Here is a 23,455-nt window from a genome sequence, read left to right as displayed (position 1 = left end):
CTTGCTGTTAGTTGTAGAAAGGGAGTGTACCCTTATGGGTGGGTTGATAAACCAACACCCCTCCTGGAGAAGGCTTTGGCCGTGGACCTGGAAAGGTGGGAATTATTCAAGGCTAATGAACGCACCTCTTGTAGAAGCCTAGATACCAGTATTGCTGCTTCAGGAATATGTGATAGCTTTGAGAAATGTGGTATTGGCTGATTTGTTCTTGGCTTGTGCTCCCTTGCTTGTTCTTTCTGTTTGATTTCGGTGTTTTCTTTCTGTTTTTGTTTTCTTGTTGCTGTTTTTTTGTTTTGGTTCAGTTGTGTGGTAGGTTGTACTCCTAGGACTTTTTGAGCATTTTTCCTTTGGACCTTAAGTGGCTATTAGCGTGTGTATCTGTTTGTTTGAGTTTTAATAAAATGGACTCTTGTTTTGGCAAAAAAAAAAAAGACAAGGTATGGTACATCAAAAGAAAGAAAGGAATTACCACCCAAAAAAAAGAAAAGAAAATAAGGAATTATCAACAAAGGTTGACGTTAGGGGAAGGAGGTAGTCCCACGACGGTGATGCAATGCTTGAATCTTATCTGTAAAAGGTATACTTGGATCCTAACTCCAGCAGGATATTGTAGGTAAAGACCGAGTAAGGAAAGAAGAAAGCAAAAAAAGAAGTTATGAAATACCGTGACCCCAGTTGTGTTTTGTCGGCAATTGTAGCTATTCTCGATTATTGATCAGCTTACTTTAGTTACCTTTTTCTATCATGTACTCAAATTTTGCCAGCCTCGTCTTTACTCACACTTCTAACATCATGATCATTCATTGATGCTTTTGTTGTCAAGAGCTTTCTCCTTTCTGATCTGAGGGTCTTTCCCGACGATTCAATGTCTCCTGGCCCTGATTCTGTAAAGCCACGAGGTTTGGTTTGATTTGACAGAATCATCATTTATCTATATCATATCATCACATAAATTCATAAGCAACATCTTTTGGACTTAATTAGCTTGCTGGTATATTCCCTTAAAGTAGTTAGCTACTGCATATTAGAAAAACAACTAATTCATATCAATAGTTTTCCCAAGTTAAAGTCTTTTTATTAATTATTCATCCTCTGCTGAGCTCGGGTCTTCTGGGTGTATCTGATTACAGATGTCTGTGTTGTTGGTGTCGCGCGGACGCCAATCGGTGCTTTCCTTGGCACTCTTTCATCTATTTCAGCGACGGAGCTTGGTTCTATAGCAATTAAGTGTAAAACTACTGAACTTACTCTATTTTTAACACATCACTGGGAGAGTATAATTCAGTAAATTTTAGCAGGAAAATATGTTTCCCCCTATAATTTGAGCTACAAATTTGTGTTTGGTGATCACCATGAACTGCCACAACAGGCAGTCGACACCTGTGTTCGATAAGTGTGCAGCTTTATCATCATTTAGAAAATGTTATCCTTTCGACTTGGAGATGTGCTGAACATAGACCCTCACATGGCGAGGACACGTCTAACCCAAAAAGAAAGCAACCTAAATAGAAATAAAACGAGCAATCAGAAACTCCATCGTAATGAAACAATAAAAGCTCTTCCTATTTGTACTAGTACGGGATAATGTTGTTTGTATCTTGAAGTTTGGTGGGTCAATGGATTCATGTTAGTTTCCATGTTTGAAACTGCAGCTGCTCTCAAGAGAGCAAATGTAGATCCATCACTCGTGCAAGAGGTGTTCTTTGGGAATGTTCTCGCTGCAAATTTAGGGCAAGCCCCTGCCAGACAGGCTGCCTTAGGTGCGGGCATACCTTCATCTGTAATCTGCACTACTATTAACAAAGTTTGTTCAGCAGGTATAAAAGGTAGGCTTTATTTTATATATTAAGAGATCATCTCACTTTAATTTAAGTTTGAATTGTTGTGAATGAGAGGTGAAGTCATGTTTCTATTTATTTTTTTCTTCATTGCAGCTACTATGCTTGCAGCGCTGACAATACAATCGGGCATTCATGACGTTGTCGTGGTTGGTGGTATGGAAAGCATGTCTAATGCACCCAAGTATATGGTACAAGCAAGGTTTTCCTTTCTTTCTTAAATTACTGAAAGAATGATACATTTTCTCTTTGGAAAAAGTTCTGGCTTTAGAGAGCTGAAAGAATATGTTGGGGATAACAGGAGGAATTATTTTTGCTGCTATTTTGGGTTGATGTTTATTTTGCTTCTTTTATAATTAATCAATCACTTGGTAGTATTTCAAGAAGTTAATTTGGAGATTTGGTTAATAAAAGTATATATTAGGACCGAGTAGCAAAGTATGGAACTTGAGTCTCACGTCAGAAAATCTTGACTTGGTTTGCATGTTTGGTTGCTAATAATCTCAACATGTTTGCATGTTTGGTTGCTAATAATCTCAACATGTTCTGTATATATTGTGTCTAAAACAGGAAGGGATCTCGGGTAGGGCATGATACTATCGTTGATGGTATGATCAAGGATGGCCTTTGGGATGTTTATAATGACTTCGGTATGGGTGTTTGTGCTGAGCTATGTGCTGATCTTCATGACATAACAAGAGAGGAGCAGGTATTACTCGTTGGCGGACTGTATTTTAAAATTCTTTAATGTATTTCATTCTCTCATTCTTTTTATCGATATTATTAATTATTTTCACTAGGTCATTTAGTTTTGCCCTGAATTACTATCAACATCCTTTTTGCTTGTTGTGTTGGTATCTAGTTGCTTGGCGTTGTCAGTTGTTGTCCCTTTTTGTTTTGGTTTTACCACCATTTTACATGTCATTAGTCCTCCCGACTTTCACATCTGTTTGTCTTGCAATCCAAGTTTTATATTTCTGTTCCATTCCACCGCACTGTGTTGCTTTTCAGGATTCTTATGCGATAGAAAGCTACGGGAGAGCAATTTCTGCTCAAAATTCTGGTCATTTTACATGGGAGATAGTTCCGGTTTGATTTTCCAATTCCTAATCATTTTACATTGTTGAGAATATGCAATGGTTTCGATGTGGTTTCGATGCCGCTATCTGCACTTTCAGGTTGAAGTCTCTGCAGGAAGAGGGAAGTCCTTCACCTTTATTGATAAAGATGAATGTTTGGGAAAGGTAAATAGATAGGGCGTACAAATTTTCATCTAAGTAAACATGTTTCCCCTTGCATTGCATGGAGTTTGAGGTGAACTGCCCTTTTTATGACTTATAAATAGTACAGTTTGCTAGCTCTGAACTACAGAAGCCTTTAGGGTAATCCTTATTTGGAATTTACTTGATCCATGGTCCTTATGACATTCTTTCAAATTGGAATACGATGTGAATTTATGCACTTTGCTTGATATCTCTCATAATCTGTTTAATTGTCTCTAGTTTGATGCTGCAAAGCTAAAGAAGCTTAGGCCAAGCTTCAAGGAGGATCTGGGTTCTGTAACTGCTGGCAATGCTTCTAGCATAAGGTCCTCTTTCTCTTCCCTTATGATGCGTCTCTCTGCATACTTGGCATATCAGAAGTAGTCCTGCTTATTGACTAGGTCAGTGAGGTTTATGCCTAGAACTAGAGCTGAAGTCAATCGTTATTCTGGTCCCTTGTCATGTGACATGGCCTGTGTCAGCCCTCAGTGTAATAGACTAAAACTTATGCGTAATTAGTCTAGTCGGGTTTATGGGTTGGCTCCAATGCAGATTTCTACTGATACCCATGTAAATTTTGTGGGAACAACTCATTACCTCATTGCAAGAAGTTTGACTGCTGATTGTACACCATGCTGTAATTTAAGGATATCGTAATCATAAAAGTTCTTAACTGCTTGCTCTTTAATTGATAATTAATGTATTGACTTGACCAGTGATGGCGCTGCCGCATTAGTGCTAGTGAGCGGAGAGAAGGTGCTTCAGCTTGGATTGCAAGTAATAGCTAAGATAAAGGGATATGCAGATGCAGCTCAGGTGCTATGACTGGTTATTGGAACTTGTCTTGGCCTTGATTAAAATGAACAACTCAAAGCTGAAGTGAGGTTCTCTTGGCAGGCACCGGAGGTATTCACAACTGCGCCGGCTCTCGCAATACCAAAAGCCATATCAAATTCTGGTTTGGAGGCTTCTCAAATTGATTATTATGAAATAAACGAAGCCTTCTCTGTAAGAATACATTCTACTCATATTTTAGGATTTTGTACCTGTATTGTCGAATCTTGACTGGAACAGGAAAGGGAGTAAAAGACAAGGAAATAAATCCTCAAAATTCCAAGATCAATTCAATGTTTTTATAATAATGGCCATCGGCAATGACTTACTAGATATGCCTATTCATAAGCTGCCAAAATAAAATCTGAAAAGAATGGGTGTCCTCATCCTACAAGGATACTAGATATGGAACCCTATGCCCAAAAGCATTTGATCAAATCCCAAATGTTATCTCAATTCCCTAAATTACAAACCTTAATTCCCATATAATCATCACACTGTTACAAAATAAAATGAGTGAAAATTTTAGTCATCTCATACTGCATTGTCATTTTCTATGCAGGTTGTAGTTCTTGCGAATCAAAAGCTTCTTGGTCTTAATCCTGTGAGTGTTGGTACTGCCGCTCTTTTGGTGGATGAAATCTTTTTTGCCTGCTGATATGCTGTTTCTTGCTTCTTTTTTTCTCTATCCCGTCCTTATATGGTACTGGCTTAAATCTGATAGATGATTGTGCCTTTTGAATTCAACGTAGGAGAAAGTTAACGTGCATGGTGGAGCTGTAGCATTGGGACACCCCTTGGGCTGCAGTGGAGCTCGTATCTTAGTAACACTGTTAGGGGTAATTCTTAACCTCGATTTGCTCCTCTTCTATACTTCACTAATTAGTAAGGAAAAACAACATTTGAGAACCATAAGTTTTATTAATGATAGTTAAAGACCTTAATAAAATTAAGACTCCTCTAAAAGACCAGAGAAATAAGTTACTATTGGTGCTTCTTAGAATTACTGATGGAGGAATCAGAGGTCTTATGGTATCATGATGTGTAAACGGTTGGGATGGGGGCGGACTAAAACTTTCACAGATTGTGCGGAGGATATAATGTGCTGATCAGAAACGAGAGGAAGGATAACTATTATGAAGGAGAAATTTGATTGATCAGGGAAGTAACTTTCAGTTAGGGAAGCCAATGAATGCGCTATAGCCAAGTTTGCTCAGAGCAATATTGATAGTTCCTATATATAGTTCAACCAACCAACCAACCTCCGTTATGGTGTCTTCAACTAGCTGAGAATGATAAGGCTGGTGTTTTATACCGGCAGCTTATGTAACTTGTTGAACTTCTAATTGTCCATTCATGTAATTTGAAAAAAAAAAAAATTACCGTCTATAATCCCTTATGTTAAAAAGATGTTTTAAATTTATTATTATCTATACATAAAAACACCAGTTCTATAATAGCTGAAGATCATGTTGTAATTTTAAGGTATATGAGTGGTAATTTTACGAAGCACATAAAGTAATGTATTTCTATGGTCCTTGATGATACTTTTATATTTAAAAGTTCTTAGTTAATGGTCTATAACTCTCATTTTCACAATTAATTAGTAACTTTCTGCTATTATGAATTCTCTAATTTTGGGTCTTCACAGCTGCAGCATAAATGGAATTTGGAAATAAAGCTCTTATCCTTGGACAGTGTTGTTATTATTATTTTTCAAATTTGAGCATATGTACGCAGGTACTGAGACAAAAGAAGGGGAAGTATGGGGTTGCTGCTATCTGCAATGGAGGAGGAGGGGCGTCTGCTCTCGTCTTTGAGCACATGTAATCCTTTTTCCCCCCCTTTTAAATCTGGCAAGACAACTCAATTCCAGAGTTGATATTAGAGATATTAAGATAAGGTCCTGAAGAAGGGAAATTCTTTTAATTCTATTGGTGTAGTGATTATGTTAAATTGTAATATTATTCATGAATATTTACCTAATAGAAAAGCTTTACAGTTAAAGTGGGTTTTGGCTGTCGATGAAACACCTCAAATGAGAGGGAAAAGATTTGAGTCTTTTATAGGAAAGCAAAGATGATTACCAGTTTAGATATTTTGTATAATGATTATTAGCAATTCGGAATTAAGTAAATGTTAATGCTCTTTTCCTTTTGCAAATAAATGTGAAAAGCTTATGGAGTTTTTTGCATTTTGCAGGCCAGTTTCCAAGGTTGGACTTTCTTCATTATGAGGATGGTTGGAGAATAATTAATGCATTGTAATTCTGTTGAAGAAAGAATGGCTATACTTTTGATTTACATGTTGCATTGTGTTGTATTTATTTATTTATCTTCTAAGGATGTAGGGATATTATTGGTTAGTGAATGTGATTGAATGAGAATGAGACTTCTCTTATAAAACAAACATTTGTTTGTGAAATTTGCAAGTTTAAATTATAATAATCAGAGGCAAATGAAACGAGAAGCCAAAGGAGGATGACGATAAAACTGAAAATATACAATAATAAATTAGAAGTAGTATATATTTCCACATATCAAAAGATCTAATTACTAGAACTATTTTTTTTTTTTGAGGGAGTATATCTGTAAGATAATTAGATCTCATTTTTTTTCAAAAACAAAGTTACATAAAATCTTTTATTGTTGTATATTAATTATACTTCATCAAATTGAAAAGTGAAAACAACGACTGTAAATGTACAAGCTTTATTTAATATTCTTTATTAATGTTATAAAAAGGGATTTTATATCGAAAGTGACACTGATATTAATAATCAAGAATCTCACTTTAAAAATGTCACATTAAGTTATTATTATTAAAAATTAAAAGTGATATATTTATCTTTTGTATAAGTTTATTTTCATCCTCTTAAAATATTGAGCCCACAATAGTATTACCATTTATATTTTATCATGATCATTTGAATTTTTTTCTTTACAAAAAAATTCATGACTTCGTCTAAATTTTTAAACAAAAATAATGTTTCTCAAAATACGAATCGTAATCATATTAACCCGATAATAATATTAGTTTGAGAGTAAAGTAAATATTTTCCTTTTATAGGCCAAGCATGCCTATAATATAAATTTTTGAACCAATTTCACCATGAAATGTCCAGCGTGGCATGTTAAAGATCTGCCTTCATCTCCACAAATACCTCCATGAATTTCTCAATTACAGAGAGAGAAAATAATGTCTTATTTTCTCTTATCTTCTATAATCTTGCTACCCTGTACGGTTAACATTTACTGTTATAATCACACCACAAACCTGCGTTCTCGTAAGCTAAAATAGCAAAGCCGATTCACAAACCAGTCATATTTTGGAGACTTCCTTTTTTTCAAAGGCCTAAAGCCTCTCACGCTCATAATCCAAACGTTGGACATAAAAGAAACCTGCGTGTTTTCTGTCTGGGTTTCTTTCAAGGTCCAACCATCTTCCTCCCTTAAAAAATTCATCATCTGGCTTCTTGCACTTCAATCATCATCATCATTTTCTCCAGAAACATCAAACTTTAAGGTAATTAGTCATCATTTTGATGATGATCGGCCCTTTGTTCATAGTATTATGTGTTTCATGGCTCATTTGCGACAGTTTTTTTTTTTGCTTTCGTTTTTGGGTAACGCAGAGAAAGATCATCGTGTTCAGGAGGAGAAGAAGAAGCAGAGAAAATGGTAAACTTCAGGAAAATGGATTCACAGAAGGACATGAGTTCTCCGAGGGGAGAGGTTGGAGAGATCGACACAAGGGCGCCATTTCAATCTGTGAAAGCTGCTGTCAGTTTATTCGGTGAAGTTGCTGTTTCCAAGGAAAAACGTTCTGTCAGGAGAAGATCATCCGAGGTAAGCATCAAAACCTCTATGAAACATAACCATGTTCATCATCAACCACACATTTTAACGTTAAAACTCTCTCATACCATGATGTCACATTTCAAACTTTGTGGTAGCATTCTTTGAGACGTGGTATTGGTTTTTATTTCTCAAGCCAATACGAGGAAATCTTGTTTTGCATGGCCTTTCAAAGGACACATTTGCAAAAAATAATGCTGTTGAAAGCATCTTTTGTATGATTTGCAGAATGTACTAGAAAAGGAGACACAGCTTCTGTTGGCACAGAGAGAACTGAACAAGATAAAGAAGCAGCTGGAGAGTGCTGAGACCACAAAATCTAAAGCGCTTGCTGAGCTTGAGAAGGCAAAAGTGACGCTTCAAGATCTCACAACGAAGCTGACAAATGTTAGAGAATCCAAGGAAGCCGCCATGGAGGCTGCAGAAGCTGTGAAGAATCAGGCCAAGCAGCTTGAAAGGGCCAAGTCCCAGAAAGAAGTGGGCTTTGAAGCTTGGAAGCTAGAACTCGAGCATGCAAGAAAAGAATACACAACCACTGTGAAAGAACTTGATGCTGCCAAGCAAGAACTGACCAAGATCAGGCAAGATTTTGATGCGGCTTTAGAGGCGAAGCTGGCGGCGTTTCAGACAGCCGGAGAAGCTCAACGTTCAGCCAAGTTGAACTCAGAAAGGATCAGCGAGCTCTCGAATGAGATTGCAGCCATGAAAACATCTGTTGAGGAGTTAAAGCTTGCATCTCTGCAGACTCAAGAGGAACAAGCAAAGGCCATGGCAGAGAGAGAAGCTCAATATGATTCTTACAAGAATGGTAAGGAAGAAGCAGAGGCAAAGATGGAATCTTTGATGAAGGAATATGACCCAGAATTGAATACAGAAGATCTTGAGGCTAAACTTGCTGAAACAAGTGCAGAGATTGAAGTTTTGCAAGAACAGATGAAGAAGGAACATGCTTCTGATATGGAAGCTGCAAAAGCTATAACTTCAGAACTCAAAGAAGCCACAAAGACACTAGGAGAAGTTGCTGAAGAAGAAAGCTCTCTGAGAAACCTAGTGGCTTTGTTAAAGGATGAATTAGAAAATGTGAAGACTGAGCAAAGAATCTTGAAAGACAAGGAACAAAAATCAGAAGCTCTTGCCAGTTACATTAAAGATGAACTTCAAAAGAGCAAGGGAGAAACAAATATAGAGGAGTTGGAAAAAGCTTCTAAATTATTTCATGAACAAAGCATGAAAATAGAGAAGCTAACAGAAGAAACAGAAACTGCAAAAAGGGATGCAGAAGAGATGAACCAGAGAACACACGATCTGAAGCAAGAAGCCGAGAAAGCGCGAGCTTTGGCTCAAGAACTGGAAACAAAGCTGGAGATTGTGCTAAAAGAGGCCGAAGAAGTGAAAGCAGCAGAGCAAAGAGCCCTTGAGGAGATGAAGATCTTGTCTGAGATGCAAGGAAACAACAAGAATCAAGTTAGTGATGTAACAAACTCAGAAGATCATGGTAAGATCAAACTATCTGTTGATAAGTTTGAGTCAGTGACAGGGAAAGTGAAGGAATGTGCTGATCTTGTGGAGAAGGCAGAGCTGGCTGCAATAACTCAGGTTGTGGCAATCAAGGCAAGACAAAGTGAAGCAGACAAGAAGTTGGAAGCCAATCTGAAGGCAATTGAGGAAATAAAAGCAGCAACAGAGATGGCTCTAAAGAATGCAGAGATGGCAGATTCTGCAAAAATGGCACTTGAAGGTGAACTTAGGAGGTTGCGCCAGCAAGACAAGGTGCCGGCTGAATCAGCACCTTTGGATTCTTATTAAATGACCATTTCTTCAACACAATCAATCACCCCTTTGAAAAAGGAAGGCCATTTGTATTCAGGAACTCTTTATCAGAATCCTGGGGGAAAAGCACACCAAAAAATCTTGGGTAGATATGTATGAATGCTCATTGTGAAACTTCTTGGTTTTTTGGAGTCCCTATAGTCTTTTAAAAGACAAGTTTTTACAGGGTATATAGGGAAAACTTCCAATACTTTTAGCTGCTATTTTAAGCATCTTTCATGTACAATCTTGCAAATCTCAAGAAAATTGAAGCGCAGAAAGTAAAATGTTCATTGTCTTCCATTAAAACCATCCACCAAACTGGCCATGACCAGCTCCTATTTACACTGTTCTTCACAATTCATGATTTTAGTTCGTAAAATTGAAAATGGAAAAAAAATTAAGCATTCTGGTAACTATTCAGAACATAGAAGATATCCCTCTTACAAACTAATCAACAAACGTTGATCATAATGGAAGGGGTTTTGAGTGCTTAAACATGAGGTTTTAAATTCGAGTCCGTGGGAATGCATGGTATCCGAATGTCTATTTCTGTAGCCAATCCAAAGCCAAGATATCTACAGAAGTGTGGGAGAGATGCCAACTTTGCAAGTTAAATTCAAATGAACTATACAAAAGAAGACTTGGTTAAATACATGAGTGAATTAATGAATGAAAAGTAAGGAACATTAGAAAAGATAATATGCTTCATCAAACAATTCAACAAAGAGAATTTGAGACTTGAATCAGCCCTTTTTCAGACTCATAATGTGCCAAATATCCAGATTCCAAAGAGCATTAGAAATCAGAAGCTACAAAAATCAGCGAAACATTGTGACACACCAGTTACCAGAATTTCTAGGCAACGCTCATAAGCTAACAACTTAACATGGGTTTTTAAGGTAACGTCCAAAGGAACTTTCTAGGCAGTAAATGGTACCGCCTACACTTACAAAATGAATGTAGTAGTCTATGTATTTGAAAAGTGATACAGCAAAAAAAAAAAAAAAGATGCACTGCATTGGTATAAAATATATGAGATAATTAAATTTTTAAAATAGTTTTCAAAATCATGTAAGATATTACGCTAGTTTGTCAATGAATTAAATCCAATTTATTCATTATATAAAAAATCATTAAAAATATGGTGAGCAAGCATTTCTAGGATAATTTTTCTGAAATCAAACTTTTATAGAAGTACACTTTATTTTTGCGAGATATACAAAGAATTTAAAACTTTATCCCCAAAAAAAAAAGATCTAAAATATGAATTCATGGACAAATATGTTAGAGAATATGTTGTCCAATTTGATTTTTTTCCCCTTGAATTAGAAGAACTTGCTTGATGAGTATAAGAGAAATTGAATTTATACTGCGAGAGCTTCTATTACGTACAATGCCATTAGCTTCATAATTTGATTTTATATTTTTTTTGCTAGCCATTCGATTTGATGATGCTAACCTCAAGAAAAGAATAATTATGATTGTACTAGAATGATATTTTTTTTTAATTTGTATAAAAATATATTTTTGTAGTTGGCAAATTTGTAAGCACCACAAGACTGGGATATAAATGTTCGCAGGGGATTGTCTTGAGTATTTGAACAATGCTATAATAATCATGATTGTGCTAGAACATAATATCAAAAGAAATTTGAAGGATAAAAGGTATTCAATTTAATTTTAATATCTATATGAAATGAAATTTATTATATATGTATGCCGATTTAGTAAGTAATAATCATACATACATATATATTCAAAATAGTTGATTATGATTAAACAACCTAAAAGATATAGATATATCTCTTTCTGATTTACAAGTTAAAAAACAAAGATTCTCTTTTGATTTTCCTTCATTCAATAATTATAATATACTAACTCCTCTAATTCTAATTATAAAATCTTGTTTGTAATATATAATCAGGATTTTATGAAATAAGACCGGAGGTACTGTATATGCACATATATATTGAGATCACTTGGTATATTCATGGTGTCCTTGTACAACCTCTAGAACCCCAGGACGCTCTCTTTTTCGAATTCATATTCGAAGTTTCTGATGGCAAGTACAGTGAAAGAAGGCGGATTCTTTCTTCCACACGACATCATGGTCAACATTCTCAAAAGGCTTCCTGTGAAATCTCTACTCCGATTACGATGTGTATGCAAAGGTTGGAACGATCTCTTCAAGACCCAGCTCTTCATCAAACAACACCTCCACCACTCAATTCATCATCGTGGCCCTTCTCTTCTCCTCCAATGGCGTCATGACACCTACGATTTGCAGTTTGGTCTGCTGGAATATTCCGACAAGAAAACCCTTATTCCTCCGAACGCACCTTCCATCCATGTTATTCCCTTTGTTCAGGTCGGCATCATTGGTTCCAGCTATGGCCTCGTCTGTCTTCTTGAAGTCGAAATAATTGATTCCCTTATGAAGACGCAATAGCAGCGGATAAACTGGAAAAATCATGTATTATTCCATTGTGTGAAAGAACTGTACAACTGAAGTCTGGACCTGAGAGGATCCATATATACAGATCAAATGGGCCTAACGGGCTGAGGCCCAAAACCACTAAAACCCAAAAAAATAAACAACTAAAACTATACACAAGACTTTTAACACCATATCTTGTGGAATCCAGCCACCAGAGAGGTCCATCGCGTACCCAAGGTTATCAATAACTTTAATGGTGGTGGTTTCTACCGTGAAGGCTTCGGGTTTAACATAGTTGTAAATAATTACAAGATAGTGAGAATTTATGAACTTCTGTATTCACCAGAGCATCGTGTAGAGGTGTATTCGTTTTCCACAAAGTCATGGAAGAAAGTAGAACTTGGCAACTTAGGTCATACTAGAATTGGATACTCATTTACTGCCACTAACAAAGCTATTTATTAGTTTGCCTACAGCAACATCAACGGAGGGAATGATAATAGACTCATACTTTCATTTGACACTGCAAAGGAAGTGTTTAGGTTGATCCCAATCCCTGTGAACCAAGGGCCTATCACCACGTATGAGAACAAACTTGCTTTGCTTTCTAACACTAAATTGTGGATAACGGAGGAGGAGGAGGAGGCTACATCAGGTGGAGGATCTGGGCAGAGATGGAATGGTACCAAGTTTATCAAGTTTATTGGCAGGGCTGCTTCCTCCCCCTTGTATCCTATTTGGAGGAATGAAGCTGTTTCTATAAGTGGCGTGTATCAAGAAGAATTTGGTATATATCTTTTCGATCTCAAATAATAAACTCCACAAGTTTCCTATTGCTGGCAGATATGGCCAGGTTATTGGTATTTTTAATTATGTGGAAAGCCTTGTATCCATTGGCAACAAAAATTCAAGAACACGACCCTGAAACACTTCTATTTTGATCATTATATGTATGAATGCCCATTGTGAAACTTAGTTTTTTCCAATCCCTATAGTCTTTAAAAGACGAGTTTTTACAGGGTATATAGGGAAAATATCCAATTCTTTAAGCTGCTATTTTAAGCATCTTTTATGTACAATCTTGCAAATCTCAAGAAAATTGAAGAGCAGAAAGTAAAATTTTCATTGTCTTCCATTAAAACCATCCACCAAACTGGCCATGACCAGCTCCTATTTACACTGTGCTTCACAATTCATGACTTTAGTTCATAAAATTGAAAATGAAAATAAAAGAACATATCGAAAGTATCCCTCTTACAAACGAGCCAAACAGGCATTGACCATAATGAAATGGGTTTTGAGTGTTTAAACACAAGGTTTCAAGTTTGAGTCCATGCGAACGTAAGAAAACACTTTCAAGACTACTCCCAATTGGGCTTAACAATCCTCAAATATGATCCAGTCAGATAGCTATATGAAAAAAGAAAATTCTTTCAAACTATTTGAATGTTTCTTTTTTTCTTCCGCTAAGCACAGATATCTTCCTACTGAGCAAGGATTCAAGTTTGTTACATAGTAAGGGATTAGTCTCTTCTACTAGACTCAACTCTCGTTGGTATTTGAATATATATTTCTATAGCCAATCCAAAACCAACATTTCTACACAAGAGTGGGAGAGATGCCAACTCTGCAAGTTAATTAAATTCAAATGAACTATACAAAAGAACACTTAGTTAAATGCATGAACTATAGAGTGAAGCCATCAGATAAACAAACTGAACAGGAGTGAATCAATGAACGAACAGTAAGGAACATTAGAAAAGATTATATATATGCTTCATCAAACCATTCAATAAAGAGAATTTGAGACTTCAGTCTGCCCTTTTCCAGATTCATAATGTGCCAAATATCAGATTCCAAAGAGCAATAGCTATAAGAATCAAATAAAACATTGTGACACACCAGCCACTAGAATTTCTAGAAAGAAAAGCTCATAAGCTCACAACTACTTAACATGATTTTTTTAAGGTAACGTCCAACGGAACTTGCGAAGCAGTAAATAGTACAGCTTGCATCCTCTGTACTTACAAACTGAATATAGTCTATGTATTTAAAAAGAAATGCATACAGCAAAAAGAAAAATGATGTAGTACACTCATATACAATATATGAGAAAATTAAATTTTTAAAACAGTTTTCAAAATCATGTGAGATATTATGCTGGTTTCTCAATGAATTAAATCCAATTTATTCATTATATAAAAACATCATTAAAAATATGGTATTGGTAGATAAATATGAATTCATGGACAAATAAGTTAGAGAAAACTTGTTCTGATTTGATTTTTTTCCCCCTTGAATTAGGAGAACAAACCTGACGAGCATAAGTGAGATTGAATACACATTCCACTTATGGGAGAGCTTTTATTACAAGGAAGAATTCCAATTAAATCAAGTTGAAATATCACAATTCCAATTTAGACCTAAACTTTTAACAAATCAGACGAATAGGTTTTATTAGAAATTTCTTAATATTGTTAAAAGACCATACTACCCCTCTGTAGCCAGAAAGAAAAATTAAAGGTAGATGCTGGTTTAATTTCGGTTTAAATTATTTGAGCCAGATTTCATTGCGGCCAATAAAGAATACAGAATGTACAAGACAAACCGACTAGAAAGGTTAGGAAGGAATGTTTTGAATAGAAACTGCAACCACACGATTGACCATTATACTGGCAATATAGAGCCACCGAACTAGCATTGCATGGCTAATAGAAGAATAACAAAACACGATCCTTGAACATCGATCTAGCGCCAAAGCTTGTCCTAGTTACGCAACATAACATGGATGGATCCATATTGACATGAATCTGTGGTACAACACGATAAACAAGTGTCGACATAATTAAAATATCAGCACTTCGTGGGTGGCTAATTTAATTTGGAAGGAACTTGCAACTTTATAAACGCGGTGTAAATTAACTATATGCTTTGTCTTGGGGAAAAAAAAAAAAAGAAGAATCCATTTAAGGTCAATTATATTTTAGGCAAAAGGATGCAGCCAAAGGGGAGGCAAAGTACAAATGCTAACCTCTTCATCAGGCGTATCCTCATTATATATGGTCATTTGTACTCATTAGACCTATGATGCTCCCCCTCTCCTGTTAACTCATTTCAACTTTAATCATGCGGTAAGAAGGCTTTTATTCAGTAGCTTGCATTATAACCCAAAAACCAACTATTAAAGAGGGACGGCAAAAAAAAAACAAAAAATAACAATAATAATAACTGTTGAAAAAGATTCAGTCTGTCATTGCGAACACTTTTCATTCAATAGGATAGGCCAATTGAGCTTTACAACAATGACATGGTCTACATTCAACGAAAGAAATGCAAGAGAACCAAGAAAGCTAAAAAAGTAAACCATCCTTTAAGAAATGACAGATTTAATGAAAATGAACATAATCCTGCCTCTTTCACTGCAAGCTCGTACAAAGGCTTTCCTTGTGGTTGTGTATAATCGAGAATTTATTGCCTTTTCCAGCGGAGATAATTCCTTGATCAGAGGAGTCTGCTGCTATTCTCAGGCCATATGTTTATTGATCCATCGCCATTTCTTGATCAAGAAGCCATAGTTGAACATTATAGAAGTCTGACTTTCTAGCGTATATTAAGAGTCCAACCCTATATATCCTCATAAATAATCAACCTGTCCACCATATGAGACTCTATATATATTGGGCAACAATATTAAAGAAAATTCTAGGGTTTCCGTATTACAGGCAATTAGTAACTCACAATAATCTTCTCACTCCTTTGCCAAGACAAACTTATAGGCTCTAACCCCTCCAATAGAGAACACCCCCAGAAGATACCATTTCATCGTTAAAAGAAAAATAAAATCCTCTAAATTCCACGCAGATGTGGAAGATGAATAGGGTTTTGCACAATTTACCCCTATTATTTTATGGCCTATAGCAAACTAATATATTATAATTTTTAAAGATAGCGTTGAACCCAAATCCCACAACAACACCTCTAAAATTAAGATTTTCATCCCCGCACCTGTATAGTGTGGGTGAATGTTGGATTCCACAGCGACATTAAGAGACCGTGTCTCATGACAAGAAAACGGGTAAAAACCATTATCAATGGTCCATCTGGTTTTATCAAACACTACTTCCGGTTCTTAATATAAGACTTCTTTGATTTTTATTTTGGTTTTAAATATAAGACCCCAATCCACTTTATCTTTCATTTATATTTTTTATCCAAGATAGTCCTTCCAACAATGGTAGTTATAGCCAACATACTTAATTAGTAAGGATATTTTAGGAAAGACAACACATATTTATTACAAATAACTATTTTTGCTTCTTTTTTTAATTTTCTTAAATTAGTCAACTAGCTCTCATAATTAGGACTGGAGGTAATATCAAGTTTTTTTTCAAGACTGCCCCAACATAAATGTAGTAAATAGATTAACACGAAATTCAATGAGTTTTTAACGTTAAACCGTAATTATTAATAAAGATTAAATTGAAAAGTAGTAATTAATGAGTTAATTAATAACTTACATATTTAGGACAAAAGTTGCTTCTAAATGATACTCTATAATAAGAACTAAAAAGAGTATTACGTACTACCTTACAGTTTAATTATAAATTTATAATATCTTTTATTCAAACTTCAAACTTAAAACCATTGAGATAAAATCGAGATGACATAATTCCTCCTAGTCTTCCTTGAGTTAGCCCAAAACCTATTCAAAGTTGGACCTCATTAGTTTAAAAGAAAAATTAAACTCCCAATTCTCAAACTAAAGTTGTGGGAGTGATGAATTTGAATAGATTGAGATATTCATATACAAAAGAAAGAAAAGAAAAAGAAAAAATCAATGGGAAATTGATTCCAAAAAATGTGTGAGAAGAAAGGCAGCTGGGCAAAGTCCAAACGGCCAGATGTTGAATAAACAAATAAAACTCACGCTTGCTCCGCGTAGGGAAGACCACAGCATAACATCTCTTTCATTTTCGAAAGTTAAATAATATCTAATGCACCCCAAATCCCATGTGCTTCCATCAGTTTCTTCGCGCATAAAAGCCTTAAACCGCCCGGACCGCTCGAGAACGCCACGTAGATGACTTGCTGAAGATTGAAGAAAATTATCTGAATTTATATATCAGAATTATTCACTAAAATAGGTAGTGGCCATTTTGTCTCCATACCATGAAGCCTTTTGTCTTTGTTTTGTCTTTAAGAAAAAGGCCAGAGACAAACTCTGAATTACTACTACCACGACAGAGTTTGGATACCCCTTATAATTAATTAAAAATAATTTTACTTAAATCAAGACAAAATTTATTTTACATACTTTTTCATATATCTTAAAATCATTTCTAAAAAGCTAATCCAAATTCTAAACACTCTCTATATTACAGTTTAATTATAATATCTTTTATTATTCAACATTAAAACTTAAAACCAAAGTCAAGGTGACAAAAAGGAGAAGGCATAATTCCCGCATATTCGACAATGACCTGGCCTGAAACCTACTGAAAGTTTGACCTAGTTTATTTTAGAATGAATAATTTTAAAATGTCTTGAACAATTATTAAGTCCTCCAAAGATCGATGGCATGATGATGTAGATACACGGTTGCAAATAGTTGGATATGTTTTCTTTGTATTTTACAAATGTAAAAAAATGAGCTGACTTATGATCAATACCTTGGTTATAAATTCTAAATTATACTCCCCTTGTTTTCTAATGGTATTTTCCTCTAAAACAATGTTTTCGTTTATCTGTCTCTTGAAATTTGAATAGTCCAAGTTAATATTAATTATTTTAATTATAATATTCTCAATAAATTTGAAATTTTGAACTATATAATTGAGTTTCCGCTTTGCCATATTTTTCAATATGAGTTTTTTTATGTGTTTGTCCTTGATTTTTGGGGGAGGGGGGAACAAGTGCAGGGCCGTAAGCTCGACATAATTTGCTGTATTATACTACTTTCGGTCCTTAATATAAGACCCCATTTGACTTTTGTGTTGGACCTAAATATAAGATCCCAATCCATTTTGTCTCTCATATTTACTCAATTTTTTCCAAAATAGTCCTTCTAATAATTATAGTTTTAGCCAACATACTTGATTAGTAAGGATATTTTAGGAAAGACAATACCTATTTATTATAAATAACTAACTTAACTTCTTTTCTTAATTTTCTTAAATTAGTCAACTGGCTCTTATAATTAGGACCAGAGGTAGTATTACCGTACGTGTATATCCTCCTCTCTCAAGACAACACCAAAAGTCGAAGTTTATGGTTTTTTTTTTTTGTGTTTATCTGATATCATAAAAATTTTTTTAAGTAGTTCCCATGAACTTTTTTAGATGAATAAAAAATGTCATGTTTATTAAGTATAATATAGCTGAAGGTTGTGACAAATGTCTAGACACCAAGCAGGCTGCACCACATAAAGTAATAAACAATAAATATAGGTAATAGTAGCTATGACATTAAGTAATGAACATTAAATATAGGTAATGGTAGCTATGATATTTTCACTCCATTTAAGAATGTTGCATTTAAGTAAATGTTATGGTATCATATACACATAAAAGAATATTTCATGGATGAAGGCACATCTTTGTCCCATATTAAGTTATCAATATTAATATAACATGTTAAATTTATAACAAATCTTATCATTCACTAACTACAGTCAGCTTATTTACATGCAATGCGTGTAATCACTTGAGATTAGTTCAAATTATGATAGTAGTGTGGGTTGTATATGTGGACAGGTACTTCAAATTAAGCTCTGATACAAAAAAGAATGCCTAATTTAGAATAGTAATATTTGGAAAAGTTTACAAAAATATTTAATACTAAAAATATGGTCAAAGACAAGGTTTTGAAATTTGTAAATTCAAACATAAAAAATTGCTTCGGGAAAAATCATAAAAAAATTGCAAATAAATTCATACAAAAGGATAAGGAACTTATAAATTTGTGAGATGAGATATTTTTATTTTAAAATACTTTAGGTACCAATAATTTTGCATGATGTGCGTCGCTGACCATAATTTCTTGAAGGTCGAACCATTTGTATTTCTACAATATAAAATTAAAAATTCGCAGTATTTATTTAGATTTCTAATTTAAAATTTTCAAATTAATAAAATTTGAACTTTAAATCTTACTTGTTAATTTAGAAAAAAAATATAAAGTTCTAACCATTAAAGTCTAGATATAAAGTTTTTATTTCAAATTCATTGACATGAAAAATTAAAAGAATATAATTTTCTATACTTGGAATTTAATTTGAAAATACCGAATAATTTGAAGGAAAAAAAAAAGGAAAAGAGTCGATCTTATCTAATGAAAGGCACGCCATTCAAAATAGCTACTGTTGACTGTATATATCCCGAATATAATTTATCTCTATTCTTTTCTTCTGGTTAATTAATAAAATTTTCAACTAATAATGTCTATTAAAAATAATTTCAATATTTTATAAAAATAGTTTTAATTAATTTTATTAATTTATCTAACTCAATTTCTCGTGGTTGTTTGTATCTGCGTTTGTTAAGTGCTTATAAGCAATTTTACATAAGTCCAAATAAAACACTACTTACATATTTATTTAATATTTCATAATTTATAATTAAAAAAATGAAAAGCTGTTATTCATGCCCAAAATCTATAATGAAAATGAATAAACTATACTATATCTATATAAGGCAGATTTATAATAAGCTTCAAATTTGAGAATGGGTGTAGTCATTTTATAAGTTTCAATTTAATATTTATCTTAATATTCAATGCATTTTTTTCAATTTTTCCCGTAATGTCTTATTCCATCTCATTTGTCATAATCTCTCTTATCATATTTTTCTATACATTCTCTTTCATTCTTTTTCTTAATTATTATAAAGGTATATTTATAAACAAAAATATATGTTTAGCCTATTTATTATTTTTAACTAATTTTAATTAATTGTTTGTGAATTAGTTATGTAAAACTTAAAACAAAGATGGAGGGATGATGTTCTTTTCAAACCGGCGCCGTGCTCCTTAACATGTCTCAAAATCTGCTGTGTTTTCTCTCTCATTCCCACAGCTTCAACAGAAAGCCCGCTGTCTGATTCCGTTACCTTCTTCTTCATCATATGTGGAGAGAGAAAGCTAGAACCGACCATCTCAGACCATAAGAACCAAAAGACCACTTCACAAAGATCCATACATATATATATGTTGTTGTTATGTCGGTAATATTAAGTGAGCCAATTCAGTGCTGTCAGTATTCTGACGAAGCCATGGATCACGACCACGACGATAAGAACGCCCGGGTCGGCGGCGGCGAAGGCCTGTGGGAGATAGAGGAAGAGAGGTCGTCGGAGGTGCAGGAGAGCCACGGTGGGTCATGGGCGGCGGCAGCGGTGGGGGTCGAAGAAGAAGACACTGTGTACGTGGGAGTGGGGAAGAGCGAGACGAGCATGGAGGCTCTTTCGTGGACCCTCAAGCACCTGATAACTTCTCCTTCCACCATGGTCTATCTCATCCACGTCTTCCCTGAGATCAAACACATTCCTAATCCATGTGAGCCACAATTTTGAATTTTCTTACTTTAATTCATTTTCAGATTTATTCATTTAGAGCAAAATTGTCGGGACTCTCGTGTCCTCAGATTTACTTCAAATAATAATCTGTTTAATTTGTTTTAATTTGGGCTTAAATAACTATTAACAAACACATCATACGGCCCTAAATTTTTTTTGTTTTTACTATTAGACCGAAAAAAATTATAGAAAGGTCTCAAGCAATGAAATTAATTATTAATAAGTTCGTTAAAATTGTGTTATTATCAATAGGTTACTTGAAAAAGTTGTGCTTGCAAATATATTAGTAAGTTATAAATTTCTCAATTTGACCTACAAATATTGGAGAAGGACCTACAAATCATCCATATTAGTCAAATTGATTAATTACAACTTATTCTTCTATCTGTTCTTTGCACAAGTATTTTTCAGGCGACTTATTAACAATAACTCAATTTTAAGAGATTTATCAGGAATTAATTTTTTTATTAGGACTTTTATGTAATTCTAGTTAAATTACTGTGATTTTCCCTCATAGGGATTCCCGCACCGCCGATCAAGATTTGGCAAGGAAACATGTATTTTTGTTCTCTGTATGTGATTGGCAGCTGCCTACGAGGCTGGCTGGCTTTTTTTTGTTTTGTTTAAAGCATAGGTATCTTCTTATTAGAAGTAATCCTATTCGAGACACTGTCAGGTACTAAATATAAGTATCTCTCCCAGTAGGAATTCGAATATTGATTCGTCATATTGTAAGGAACTAGTCCCTTTTGTTTAAACCCAACCCCATTGGTTACAAGGCTGTCTTGTTTGTTTGTGGTAGTTGAGTGCACATTTTGTCAAAGCGAGGGCCTACCCCCATAGAAACTTGATCTCTTCATCACCGTCGGGTGTTAGACTTTTTTTAAGTCCGTTGAAATTTAATCTCCTTCACTCCTATTGAGTCCATAGAAATTTATTAATGATAAGGATTATAATTGGCTTAGCTTGGGAGGTGAAAGTTTCAATCATATCAAGATTTTATTAATTTTATTTATGAGTATTTTTATAAGCCTTTTCTTTTAAAAATAAATCGTTACCTCTCTTTTTAAATTGCTAAATCGATTTTCCTTTATAGAAAGATAGATGGAAAAATTTTGGAGGTGGAGCAGAAATTATATTTATGCGTTTAGTAGAAACTGCTGCTGAAAATTTTGATTCTGCTAAAGCTTGCGCCGCACTTAGTACAATAATTACAAAGAAAAATGTGAAGTTTAAGGTCAAAGGCATTAATCAGCATGTTTGACATTAGAATTTTCTTATGAATCTGGCTATGTTAGGGGATGTTTAATTACTGTGTAAAGAATGAAAAACACATTTTAAATTTCTTTTTTGCTTATTATTGTGATTTTGATATATAGTATTTAATCAGTTTATGGTGGCAACTTTGTAGAAGTTATTTTTGTATTTCAGTAACAAATTAAAAGACATGTTCAATCTCTAAGAAGTCACTTTTTAAAATTTTTTATCTCTTTAATTTATACAAGGATGTATTTTTGCTTTTATAATAAATGCATAGCAAGAATTAGATGCAATTTCATAAACTTAATTACTATAATTAAATTAGTGTTTTTCACTAATGTTACTGCCTCATTGATGAGATTAATGATGTGATCCACAGTGGGAATAGGTATGGTTCCAAAAAACCAAGTGAGTGCAGAGCAGATTGAGAGCTATGAGGCTCAAGAACGTGCCAAGAGACGACAGCTTCTTTCCAAGTTCCTCCAATTATGCTCTTCTTCCCAGGTTCTTGCTTGTTTTTTTTGTCAAGTAGTTAACTAATTTCAAAGAGAGATTTTAATTAATTTGTTGATCTAATTAATTAATTAATTAACAGGTCAAGGCAGAGACCATTTTAATTGAGAGTGACACGGTGGCCAAGGCAATCCTGGAACTCGTCCCCATTCTTCACGTAGGAAAGCTCGTTATTGGAACCAACAAATCCAATCTAAGGTATGCATATACTGCCCTAAATATATGATCTAATTTATAATGCAAATCGTAGTATAAATTAAATCTTATATTTAGAACCAGAGTAAATTTATACTTTAGATTATGGTTCATAGGTGTCTAGAAGTATACATGTTTTAAATCTCACACTCGAAAACTTAACAAGAGTGATTTAATTTATACAAGTTTAAGAGGCTCTCCTACCCTGGATGAGCTTTCCTTTTAAACTTTTGCTCCTAAAAATACCTTAAATCGTGCTACTTTTTACGTGCAAGGGCATAGTTGAGCTAGTAAGGGGATTGTGCTAGTTTAACCAAAAGTCTTTGTTTTGAGCCACAGCGGCTTTAAATGCTCATTGGGAGATCTTTGGATTTCAAATGACGTGCTTCTTAAAAAATTTATACCTGTTTTCATGGCTTAAGTTGAAAGGATTTTGGTGTTGTTTATATTCTTGGATGAGCAGAAAATCAAAATCGAAGAGAGGGAATAATGGGATAGCAGATCAGATTCTGCAGAATGCACCAGAAAGTTGCAGGGTCAGAATTATAAGTGAAGGCAAAGAAGTCAACCAACAAATGTTGACCATGATGTCTCCTTCTCCTCTTGCTCCTTCCCCTCGTGCAGCCATGGCTGACAGCAATAATAATAATGATAATCACATTCGGACGTCCATGCCAATGAAAGAAGAGGATCATCACAATGGTCCAGTTTCTTGTATTTGTTTTAAACCCATGTTTAAATGACTATATTAATTATTCATGTAATTAATTTAGTCTAGTTTAAGCTTTTTAACTATTGAACTGTGTGAAATTTATCAGGCGTCAAAACACAAGGATTTATATCAGTATTGATCAACGTTCCTGTCGGATACTTGTAA

The 23,455-nt window shown here is 34.4% G+C and overlaps 3 protein-coding genes across 5 annotated transcripts; all 3 read left to right on the top strand.

Annotated features, from left to right (window-relative positions):
- The first annotated feature begins 739 nt into the window (after window positions 1-739).
- Window positions 740-6,276, top strand: LOC114727311 (probable acetyl-CoA acetyltransferase, cytosolic 2). Its single transcript, XM_028914008.1, has 14 exons — window positions 740-899; window positions 1,131-1,229; window positions 1,653-1,826; window positions 1,935-2,040; window positions 2,409-2,547; window positions 2,850-2,927; window positions 3,017-3,082; window positions 3,341-3,426; window positions 3,817-3,916; window positions 3,998-4,108; window positions 4,497-4,538; window positions 4,687-4,773; window positions 5,675-5,760; window positions 6,137-6,276. The coding sequence occupies exons 1-14, from the start codon at window positions 866-868 to the stop codon at window positions 6,168-6,170; spliced, it is 1,242 nt and encodes a 413-aa protein (XP_028769841.1). The 5' UTR covers window positions 740-865; the 3' UTR covers window positions 6,171-6,276.
- Window positions 6,277-7,300: 1,024 nt separating this feature from the next.
- On the top strand, window positions 7,301-9,909 carry LOC114727287 (WEB family protein At1g12150-like). Of its 3 annotated transcripts, none has more exons than XM_028914001.1 (3): window positions 7,301-7,459; window positions 7,589-7,782; window positions 8,020-9,909. In XM_028914001.1, exons 2-3 carry the CDS (start codon window positions 7,612-7,614, stop codon window positions 9,595-9,597), a joined length of 1,749 nt encoding a protein of 582 aa, XP_028769834.1. In that variant the 5' UTR covers window positions 7,301-7,459; window positions 7,589-7,611; the 3' UTR covers window positions 9,598-9,909. The 3 variants fall into 3 exon arrangements, with proteins under 3 accessions (XP_028769834.1, XP_028769824.1, XP_028769829.1); XM_028913991.1 differs by having other exon boundaries at window positions 7,569-7,782; XM_028913996.1 differs by lacking the exon at window positions 7,301-7,459 and having other exon boundaries at window positions 7,480-7,782.
- A 10,175-nt stretch (window positions 9,910-20,084) lies between these two features.
- On the top strand, window positions 20,085-23,455 carry LOC114727368 (U-box domain-containing protein 35). The gene is made up of 5 exons (XM_028914078.1): window positions 20,085-20,590; window positions 22,250-22,374; window positions 22,466-22,581; window positions 23,042-23,292; window positions 23,397-23,455. Exons 1-5 carry the CDS (start codon window positions 20,254-20,256, stop codon window positions 23,453-23,455), a joined length of 888 nt encoding a protein of 295 aa, XP_028769911.1. The 5' UTR covers window positions 20,085-20,253.

Source organism: Neltuma alba, unplaced genomic scaffold (assembly GCF_004799145.2).
Source record: "Neltuma alba isolate B1F8T4 unplaced genomic scaffold, ASM479914v2 tig00002436_pilon, whole genome shotgun sequence".
Taxonomy (NCBI): domain Eukaryota; kingdom Viridiplantae; phylum Streptophyta; class Magnoliopsida; order Fabales; family Fabaceae; genus Neltuma; species Neltuma alba.
Note: the sequence above shows the minus strand (reverse complement) of the source record. Positions and strands in the feature narration are given on the sequence as shown.

Bases quoted from the DNA above. Each gene is read 5' to 3' on its own strand.
- LOC114727287 (XM_028914001.1), top strand. From the start codon at position 7,612: ATGGTAAACTTCAGGAAAATGGATTCACAGAAGGACATGAGTTCTCCG. The intron at 7,783-8,019 runs GTAAGCATCAAA...TATGATTTGCAG, and splicing joins TCAGGAGAAGATCATCCGAG to AATGTACTAGAAAAGGAGAC.
- LOC114727368 (XM_028914078.1), top strand. From the start codon at position 20,254: ATGTCGGTAATATTAAGTGAGCCAATTCAGTGCTGTCAGTATTCTGAC. The intron at 22,582-23,041 runs GTATGCATATAC...TTGGATGAGCAG, and splicing joins ACCAACAAATCCAATCTAAG to AAAATCAAAATCGAAGAGAG. The intron at 23,293-23,396 runs GTATTTGTTTTA...GAAATTTATCAG, and splicing joins TCACAATGGTCCAGTTTCTT to GCGTCAAAACACAAGGATTT.
- LOC114727311 (XM_028914008.1), top strand. From the start codon at position 866: ATGTCTCCTGGCCCTGATTCTGTAAAGCCACGAG. The intron at 1,230-1,652 runs GTAAAACTACTG...TTGAAACTGCAG, and splicing joins TGGTTCTATAGCAATTAAGT to CTGCTCTCAAGAGAGCAAAT. The intron at 5,761-6,136 runs GTAATCCTTTTT...TGCATTTTGCAG, and splicing joins GCTCTCGTCTTTGAGCACAT to GCCAGTTTCCAAGGTTGGAC.